Consider the following 10,720-nt stretch of genomic DNA (forward strand, 5'->3'; position numbering starts at 1 on the left):
AAGAAATCCTTCAGACTTGTGTAGTTCAAGATGTGAAATGCTTATCGTTTAAAGGTTTTCATATATTATGTGTGTGTGTGTGTGTGTGTGTGTGTGTGTGTGTGTGTGTGTGTGTGTGTGTGTGTGATCCTTCATCTGAACTGCCAAGATCATCATCTGGCATGCTCTGCTCGCCAAACTTTTATTGTTCTTGTAATGCATATTCAGGAACTCTTTTCTTTGTTTCCACAGTTTATGTGTGCTGTTTATCTTCAGTGAAGTGATGAAGTGTCTTGAAGCATTTTGTTTTAAAAGCAGTTTCTCTGTGAGATCAGTTAATGTCACAAAGCTGGATACAAACTGATTTTCTGATGCAGCTCACAGGACAGAGATGCTACAAACATCTGCTCACATCAGGCCACCCATCTAGTGCTGTGCAATACTGCAAATTTTGGTATTGATCCGACACCAAGTAAATACAGGGCCAGTATCGCTGATGCCAATATTGATACTTTTAACCTATAAAAGCAGCTTATGTGGGGGATAGCAGCGTATCATGATTTATGAGGTGAATCGTCATCACTTTGCCTAATTCTGAGCACATTTGAATGACCACTGTGATGTGACTGTGATTTTTAGTTTCCACAATAATTAACATGACATAACACACCTTTCAGTTTATCATGTATAGTGCATCTCACTTATTTTGGAGATCTGAAATGTAAATGTGCGTCTCTCTAAAGCACCTTGGGTCAGCTTCTGTAGATTAAATGTGCTGTATATGCTATAAATAAAATAGACGAGACAGTCGTGGTTCAGACATTGGGGTGGCAGTCAGGAGGTGGAGTGGGTCACCTACTGATCAAAAGGTCGGTGGTTTGATCATGACATCCAAAATGTCCTTGGGCAAGATACTAACTCCAAGTTGCTCTCTAATGCATCCATCAGGGTATGAATGTGTGTGAATGATGGGTAGAAAGCAATGGATGATGGGGTATGTTGTATAAAGCGCTTTAAGTGCTCCAGGAGAGTAGAAAAGCACTATATAGAAGCTAAGTATCGATGCTATTGGGCTAGTATTGATTTAATTCCTATACCAGCACTGGTATAAATACTCTCAGTATTTGGATCAATCCACTTATACATATTACACTTATTCCTATGCTTAGGTGGAGCTGATGGTGGTGTCTGGTTGTCAGTAAGGTTATGCAAGCACCACTTTGGTGCAAATGTGAAGAATGGACAAGGAAGAAACTTGATCAAGGAGAAATGTCTGTATGAAGAAAATACCAAACAGTCAGGTTTTGTCCAGAAAAAATCCCCCTGACATTTACTGACCATAAAAATCCATCACCTTCAGATCTCCACACACAGAAATGATGTGTGTGTGTGTGTGTGTGTGTGTGTGTGTGTGTGTGTGTGTGATCGGTGCTTGGGAACTCGTCAGAGATCGTGCTGTTAAACATTTGTCCCCATCTTGCCAGCTGGAGAGCTAAACTTGGTTCGTCTCTGTGTCCTTTTTTAGCCCGCACGTTTTCTCGCGAGTCCGGCTGTTGGCTGTGGTTTGAAAAGTAGTTGTTACCATAACTTTTCTAAATGAACGCAATTTTTTGAGCTAGGAGTCTGAGCTACTGCTTGCAACAACCAAGCAGGGCCCGTGTACAGCCGCGGTGTTAACTGGACGCGTGTAACCGCCTCCTGAGGATCGTTTGTGGGAACAACACGCTGCAATGGAGCGGTGAGGCTGCAGCTGCACGGAGGGAGGACGTCCTGCGTTACTTAGTTTGAATCAGGTTTCTCTGTGATTGACCTGTTCTGTTAGATCAACTCTCTTCACACGTGATATTGTTTATATGTGACATATCATGACTTCTAGAGACACAGTTTTTGCGATTTACGCTGAATGTACAATGCACGTTAACATATTTGGATATTTATAGTTACAGTGTATGTCTAGACTAGACATAAGTCTAGTACTAGACTTATGTCTAGACTAGACATAAGTCTAGTACTAGACTTATGTCAAGTAACTGTAAATTAGCCTCATAGTAACTTAGAAGAATGACTGCTTTGACACAACAGCGCATTTCTCCTATAAAGCACATTTTTAATTCAGAGCTATTATTTAAGGGTTAAATGTTATCTGTGAATATTGCTTTTTAAAAAGTAAACGTAAATTACTGTGCAATTACTGTTCTTTATATTTTGCTAGAAAAATGGGAGATTTGTTGAAAAAAATGTGTAAACTTCAATAGAGTGCAGTGTATAAGACAAAAACAGAGTTGGTACAATTCCAACCATGTTGTAAGTCAATATTTGCTATGACCAAATTTATACTTCAACACAGCCTGAACTCTCTTAGGCACACCTTTAGGGGGCTTCTTAAAGGACATTTGAAGTTCTGTTTTGTTTTTTCATGTTAGCTGCCTTTTGTTTTTGTTCTCTGTCAAGATAATCCCTCTAAAGTAATGTTGAGATCCAGCTGCTGGGGAGGCCAATCTATGACTGAGCTAAATCAAGACTTTAGCTCATTGACTTCTCCAATGAGTTTTCTTTATTTAACGTAAAGTTAAAAGCACTATGAGCTGATCGGGTTGTCCGTCTGTGGCCTTTAGTGCAGCGGTCCCCAACCTTTATGCCCGACAATATTTTCATGGACCGGCCTTTTATTCATAACACACGTGAAAAGACCCAGGAAAACCGAGTAAACGATAACAAAATAACGCTGAAAACCGATAAAAACCCTGAAAACTATACATTTCACACCTGAGCCTCAACTCTCGCGGCCCGGTACCAAACGACTCACGGACTGGTACCGGTCCGAGGCCCGGGGGTTGGGGACCGCTGCTTTAGTGCATTTTAGGTGATCTTTGCAAAGTTCAGCAGGCTAACTGTGATCTTTTCAGCCCCAGCAGGTCTGCTACGCTTGAGCTCTACAAGGCAGCCATGTTGCTGAGTGGAGTTGGTGATGCCTTGGGCTACAGGAACCAGCTGTGGGAGTACAATGAATCAGGACCAGCTATTCACCAGGTCAGTACTGGACCAGCAAAGCATTTCCATCCAGGGTTCCTATTTTTTCTTATGCATAAAGATGAAGGTATCATCTAATTTATGAGTTACATGTAGTTTTTATTGATGATGACTTAGAAGGGAGTTATTAAGAAAGGAGTGTTCATCATCATCCTCTCTGTCCATGCAGGAGCTTCAGGAACTTGGTGGCCTAAAGAACATCAAGGCTGAGCTCCCTGACTGGCCTGTGAGTGACGACACAGTTCTGCATCTGGCTACAGCTGAAGGACTAGCAACAGGCGAGTCCAAAGCCACATTAAAACATTTTGTTCTACTTGGTTTTTCCTCTGTTGCACATCTTGCTGGAAGCGAGGAGCTGATTGGATTGACCTTACAGCCGCTGTTCACGCCTCTTCAAGAGCTCCACAAAAAAAGGTCAAATCTAATTTCCAGCCTTGCCTTGATTTAGCGCTCTATTAGGTGCTACCCAAGTGGGGGAAAAAGAGGCAGAAATTCAACTTGACCTTTAGTGGGATACGGCAAACCAGGCAGTCCTGTTAACAGATCAGTTACCTCTTTAAAGTCTGCAGTTTGAACAATGTGTGTCATCCTAACAGGAAAGACTGGGGAGGAGCTCATGCATGAGGTGGCTGCTCATTATGTGGAAGCCATGAAGGACATGGAGGGCAGGAAACCAGGGCCTTCGAGCATTCTGGGTAAAACATCATTTTGAAGTCATTTAACCCTCCTGCCATCCTTTAAAAAACTCACACCCATCACCCTAGGGACCATTCTCAGCCACGCCATAAAAAGACCATATATCCATATTTTATTCCACTTTAAATTAGCCAACCTTGTAAAACTACTTCTCCCTGAAATATTCATGTAAAGTTTTAATTATATTTTCGTTGTTTTAACCCTTCAAATCCCAGTGTTATTACATGAGCGCCCTGTGTTATAAGCCCCAAAACCCAAAAAACGAAACTAAATATTTCCACAAAAAACCAGTTGAAGTAATATGTGATTGTCATTATAAGTAGGCCTTTAGATGGACCAAAGATTGGCACCAACATACATTTTGACCTGCCATTATTTTTTTTGCATTTTTTTTGCAATTTAAAAATTAAAACTTCAAGGCCCTGAGTCTTCATTGACATCCAAGAAAAGAAGAAAAAATAAAATCATATGATGATAATTTGGGGTTGAAAAATAGCGTTTATAATGGAAGTCAATGGGCAGAAAATGGTCCCCAGGGTGATGGGTGTGGGGATTTCTGCTGCTCAGCCATTTTAGGCTGATTTAAGGAATTCACACTGGAATATTAACATTGACAGGTAAAAACTATCCTGTGGCAAGTTTGGTTATATTCCACTGAACACAGTGGAAATGGCAGCCATTTAACACATAGCAGTGGCACAAAAAGGTCCCAAGAAGGCAGGAAGGTTAACATCTGTTTATGGAGGCGATATAGAGCTAAAGCTTTGTTCTTTTAGGGGTTTCCCAGCTAAAGCCTGGGGAGGAAGGGGGATACAGAGTGGCATATAACCCTGACGGGACAGGCTGTGGAGCAGCCATGAGGTCCATGTGCATTGGCCTGAGGTAAAAAGCTCTTACTTTTCAATCTTCATGTTGTTTGTTCTTTCCCTGAGTCCGCAGTGGGTTTGGTTATTACTTTTTAATTGGCAATAATTCTGAAATATGGCTGTCTTGAGCAGATGCAGCACATCTTAATCATGAACTGAGTCTGAGTCGTGCTTTTTCTGAGAGAGTGTTTTGCTGTGTTCTCAGAGCAGTTTTTTAATAAAAAAGTAAGTGAAAGGCGTTCCAAATTATTATTATTTTTAATTAAAATTTTTAATTACATTAGGTTAATTAGGTAGTCCTATTTAGAACTCTTATTCGAGTGAGAGTTGTGTACAAAACCCACATATAAAAAATGCACAGAAACATGCATGCTAGTTGAACATAAGACAAGGATACATTGTGCATGCTCATAAATGAAGAAAAGCTCATGCAGTGTAGTTGGAGATCATTTATAAAACCATTAAAATATTCCAATCAAAGCAGAAATTGTATTTTTTTTCTTTTTTTTTTAAACTTGTTCTATTTATCAACAGCAACATATTTCAATCCGTGCCACTTTTTTCATAAAAGACACAATTTTGACTAAGAAAAGAATGACCCATGATAACATATATGAGTGTATATATTAACAATATCACCACAATATCACCATAATTGTGTATAATTAATACGTAATTGTATAAGTGCAGATAAAATAGTTAAGAAACAAGATTTGTTTCTCTATAAAAAGCTCATCTTTGTCTTTAATTTTCTTTTTTCTTTTTTTTTTTTCCTTTTTTTCTTTTTTTTTGTGGAAGTCTTTAATTTTCTTAACAGGTGTTCCACATGGGTCTTAAAAGCGAGTCTAGCATCCAACCAGGGTCCTAAGTATGCAAAGTAATTAACAGTTTAAAGACTAAGAAGAGTTTGAATATGGACTGTACCATCCCATACTCTTGTCTTTATCTAATTCTAAAACAAGCTTATGTTTAATAAGAGAATTTTGAAATGTATCAATAGCGAACTGTAGATTTTTAATGCAAAGGAAGAGACTGTGGTATATATAGTGGTGTCATCTGCATAAAAATTGGCATTACAGTTTTGGGTGGCAGAGAGTATTATTTGTGTAAAGGGCAAATAAAAGAGCTCCAAGAATAGATCCTTGTGGAACACCTGTACAAATGGCAAATGGACTTGACCTGAAGTCTTTTGGAGACTATTTTAATTCTGTTAGAAAGATAATCAGCAAACTAACCAACATCTAAACTGAGAACCATCTTTGTGCTAAATGCAATACAGATGAGGACAGAATTATTTCTGTGTTTCTAGTTTTATTTTTGATCCTAAATTATTTTACCGAGCACAAAAGTCTAGTATTATAATGTAAAAGGTAAATCCATTTTTATTTGTGTATCACATTATACAAGAAATAAGTTTAATATCCTCAACGTTACAACCACCCAAAGACAATAATGATCCCAGATCCAGGTCCAAGTCATCAGTTATAATAGTCCACATTGGCTGAGAGTAATATTTTTCTCTTGGACTCTGTTTATCTGTTTTTGAGGTGCAAAGTGTTGCCCTTCTTATGCAACTCACATGACTTTCAAAGGTGAAGGTTTCCTGTGGAGTTTTTGACTTCTTTGTGGGGTTTTTGTCTCCTGCATAGAAGAGGAGGTCACACAGGTGATCTCACGTTATTCTGCTCATCTACATGTAGCAGAAACAAGGAGCAATATTTAATATATGTATACTTTACTTATTTTAAGTTTAAGATCTCTCTTTCAGGATACCCCCGGGGGCAAGAAACAAAAATCAGTCATGACAGTTAATGCAGTTGAGACAAAACTACTAAAATAAAACTGTTATTTAATATTAGGAAGGTGATCTGCAGTTCACTCCATTGAAATAGTTCTTAGTGTCTAAAATGAGTGATTCAAGTTCATCTGTTAACGTAGACTGCATTAAAAAAAAAAAAACGAGCTTATGACTATAATGCTGATTTTGACTCTTTGACAGTGCCAGATATGCTGAGTTTTTATTTTTATTTTATATAAAAACACAGAAAAAGTGAAAAATATCTACTATTAGCATTTTAACAACAAATAATTTACTAGGTTTTTTTTAGCTCTCAACAAATACTGATAATTCAATTATTGGAAGAATAACAGCTTCTTTATGGAAAAAACATGTTTTTCCAGACGTATTTATCTGCACCATACTAACTCAGAATGATGATGCTCAGAAGTTCTGTGCATGTCAATGAGAAAACCTGAATATTTCAGGTGATAGATATTATCTTCCTTAATAAATACTGATAAGGTCTTTAATATTTCATCCCCATCAGGTATCCAAAGCCCGACCAGCTGTTGTCATTGGTGGCGGTTGCTGTTGAGACAGGCAGAATGACCCATCCTCACCCCACGGGCTTCCTGGGAGCCGTCGCGTCAGCCCTTTTCACTTCATACGCCATCCAGCGCAGGCCAATCACAACTTGGGGTCTGGGCCTGATAAACGAGGCCTGCCCAATAGCAAAGAACTTCGTTGAAGGTCGAGGCTATGCCGTGGAGGAGACCGAGAGAGACTGGGGCTACTTCTGTGACAAGTGGCAATGGTATGGGCTGCTGAAATTGAGCCTTGTTAGCCTGTCATGTTGAATTCAGATTAAAGTTTCCAGCATCAGCAAGTTCTATTAACCTATTTCAGCGTCAAGGTTAACAGACGGTGACATGAAATTGTACTAAAATGTCACCGGTCAGGTTTACTTAAGCAGAACAAATGTCATTTTTATCCTGCAGTACTACATCCTCTGACAAAGATCAATGTAAGTGCAAAACACTATATTCAGGTAAATGTGCGAAATGTGCCTTTTATATTTCTGGTAACTTGATGTAATATATGCTTGAATGAGATCATGTGATATAAAGGAAGAGTTTGTTATTTTGGGAAATAAACTTACGGACTTGGTTGGCTATATAGTGATTACACTGGAGGTACAGCCATCCTGTAAAGTCCAGTATTTGAGCTTACACTAATAAATCACATTGCAAAAGAAAACTGATGACAAATGCAAATTAAAACATGCAGAATACTTTTTAACATGAAATTCTTAATCACAAAAAGTAAGAAAACTCAATTTTCCTTCAACTTTCATACCGAACAGAAAAACTGCTAAGTTGTACAACAAAAGCAAAATGTTTCCAGATGGTCTAATTATAACTGAGAAACCCCAGAGTGAATCCTGCAATTATTGCAATATATATGAAAATGCTACACTGATGTTCAGAGTACCATCTGGAAACGCCACAATATTTGGATTAGCTGTCTAAAAATCATTTTTTAATGACTAACACATTTTGTGACAAACATTTTCATATTAAAGTATTCTTTAATATATATATTTATATATTAAGAAATTATCGCTAGTTGAATTTTGCAATGTTATTTTAAAAGTGTGCTCAAATATGGGACTTTAGAGGACGGCGTTATTTTTTGAATATTCGAACTAGCCAATTATCAGACATGTTTTGATATTTTATTTTTATATTACATATATGAAGCTAAAGAAATTCACTGCGATTATTATTATGTATGTTCACATTTTAAATCTGGCAAATCAAAAATGATTGAGTCATTTTGGTGATTTGAGATGGAATGACCCTAAAAGTAAGCGAGTGATTAAATGGTAGGAGTAGCTACTGGACACAGAAATATATTTTGATTTTGTCCAAAGGTAATAAAAAACAGACCTTTTTGTAGAAACAGTCATGACATGACTGCATTGTTTTATTTTTTTCATTTTAACAGAGAGAGAATGACACAGGTAGACCGTGTAGATGCTGTGAACCCCCCTTTCCTGTCTGCAGGTACTTGGATCTGAGGGGCCTCGCTCACGGTGTGGGCCCTGCGATTTGGCCTGCCTCTTACGGCCCTGCTGAAAGAGACGAAGCCTATAAGAGCTTCAGCTTGTCAGGTTGGGCCGGACGCAGTGGCCATGATGCTCCAATGATAGCGCTGGACGCCTTGCTAGGCGCAGGTTCAGACTGGGAAGAGCTGATGAGCAGGGCCGCCTTCCATGGAGGTCAGAGGTCTCACTGGTGTAATGTATTATAAGCTGTGAGTGAAGTCTTGCACTAAATGTAAAACCTTTACCTAAAATATGTGTTTAATTATATTAACACAAACTCAGCTTTAGTTTGAAGTCTGCTTTTTCTTTTTGACAATCTTTGGTTTAGTTTGATAGTGACTCCGGTAACCATCATGTTTATATATTAGCCAGCATTCCTCTCGTTTCAAACATTTACACACAGTCACTCAGAAAAAGGTGTTGTTGTTTTCAAGCAATGGATTATTAAATCCCTGTACAAAGTAAGTTATTAAACTAACAGCACCACTTGAGATGCACTTTCACCTAATTGCTAAATAATGTAACTACAGGGAACTATGAAGAAGGTATTTGGTGTATCCACTGACAGAGGAAGAAGACGAGGAGACATGATGGAGACAAATTGAGGGAATTGTGGCTGAGATGACAGAAAGTGGATAAAAGATGTTGTATTTGTAGCTGCCAGGCAGAGGAAAGGAGGCAGACCTCAGGGTTCATGGAAGTAGTGGAGGAGGGCCTGCAGAGGGTTGGTGTAACAGAAGGGTGCTGATCAGCTGTGGTGACCCCTAAAGAGAGCAGCTGAAGGAACAATGTAACCTTTCGTACAACTTCAAAGAAATCTTGTAAATTCCCTGGAAATTTCTCTCCCATGTAAACTGAGTTCGGCTGGTTGTTGCTTAAGCAGTTTGTGTCTCAAAGTGCAGATAATTAGAAACTAATGTGATTTCTGAACTCAGGAATGCAAATGTGTTGCAAATGCAAATTGTACTGCAATTGCACCCAATACTGGTCCGTTTTAAGGAAAGTAGCAACTTTGTGAACATGGAACAAGACTTAAGAAGTAAATCAGACATTAAACGGACAGCTTGATGTCAGCTGATAAAGTAAGGCATGAAGATTAAGCTGCCAGTTGTTTGACTTCTCAATAATTATGCAACAAGGTGTGAGACAAACTGTGTGAATGAAAAAAAAATCCGGTGTCTTTGTTTAGTAAGAGAAAAAACAAACCAGAAGTACACCCTGGACAGGATCACCAATTAACCCAACCTCACTGTTTTCTTTGGATTGTGGGAGAGAACCTGTGAACCCCACACAGAAAGGCCACGGCCAAATGGTGGGTTTGAACATGGGACCTTCTGTCTCTGAGGCAACAATATTAATCCCCACCAAAGAAGCCAGTCTAGTGATAGATGGATGGTTATTATTTCTAATAATAATATTAAAAAAAAATCATTAGTCACTTTTAAGATGGCCACAAAGATAAATGATAAATATCAGTGATGCATTATCACGCACACTAACTGCTCACTCTGCTCTCATCTCTCTTGTCCAGGTGACAGCGACAGCACCGCAGTGATTGCGTGCTGCTGTTGGGGTCTCCTCTACGGATTGCAGGGGGTCCCCGAAGGCAACTACGCCAACCTGGAGTACCGGGAGCGACTGGAGCGCAGTGCCGAGCAGCTCTACGCGCTGTCACACTGAGGAAGGTCGCTGCAACCCCGCCGTGCTGACAGAGCGTGTCCCGGCCCGCTGCGGCAAGGGGGAAACTGGGCCACGCACACTGACACACTGAAGTAGAGCTAGCTGGTGTGCTCAGTAGTACATTGATTTAGAGAGCTGTCACTGAGCCACAGTATGTTGTCATAGTCGCCTAAAGGGGAAGCAGAAGCAGTGTCCTACTAACCTAAAGAGTCCTCTCTGCCAGAACAAGGACAGAGTGCCTCGTGATGTTGGCACGGAGGCTAGCGTATAAGCAGGGGTCCCCCTAGTGACCGTTTTAAATCAACATATTTGCTCCTGTGAGCAGAACGAATCCAAGCTAATGAGAATATGAAATGAATGAGCAGCATCCTCTGGGAGGTAATTTGCTTTGTTTTGTTCAACCTGACATAATGACAAACGCTCCAGCCTCAAATTAAATGTGCTTTTGCTAAAGGATAATGAAAAATAAATTGGTGTGCCTCATGGTCGTTAACTCCTGAAGTGAGAAGGCAAACTAATGCTCCAGACAAAAACATAATTAACAATACAATAAATTAAACGCTTTGTAGTTGAGTTGAAAAC

At 39.3% G+C, this 10,720-nt stretch overlaps 1 protein-coding gene across 3 annotated transcripts; it reads left to right on the forward strand.

Annotated features, from left to right (window-relative positions):
* The first annotated feature begins 1,404 nt into the window (after positions 1-1,404).
* On the forward strand, positions 1,405-10,719 carry adprh (ADP-ribosylarginine hydrolase). Of its 3 annotated transcripts, none has more exons than XM_085284491.1 (8): positions 1,405-1,772; positions 2,886-3,009; positions 3,179-3,287; positions 3,606-3,704; positions 4,482-4,587; positions 6,899-7,165; positions 8,418-8,632; positions 9,990-10,719. In XM_085284491.1, exons 2-8 carry the CDS (start codon positions 2,926-2,928, stop codon positions 10,136-10,138), a joined length of 1,029 nt encoding a protein of 342 aa, XP_085140617.1. In that variant the 5' UTR covers positions 1,405-1,772; positions 2,886-2,925; the 3' UTR covers positions 10,139-10,719. The 3 variants fall into 3 exon arrangements, with proteins under 3 accessions (XP_085140617.1, XP_085140616.1, XP_085140618.1); XM_085284490.1 differs by having other exon boundaries at positions 1,405-1,717; XM_085284492.1 differs by having other exon boundaries at positions 1,405-1,717; positions 8,418-8,667; positions 9,990-10,129.
* The last annotated feature ends 1 nt before the right edge of the window (position 10,720 follows it).

This window comes from Mchenga conophoros, linkage group LG8 (genome assembly GCF_057382185.1).
Source record: "Mchenga conophoros isolate Kocher_MC1m ecotype Shallow Benthic linkage group LG8, M_conophoros_male_GT1.1, whole genome shotgun sequence".
Classification (NCBI taxonomy): domain Eukaryota; kingdom Metazoa; phylum Chordata; class Actinopteri; order Cichliformes; family Cichlidae; genus Mchenga; species Mchenga conophoros.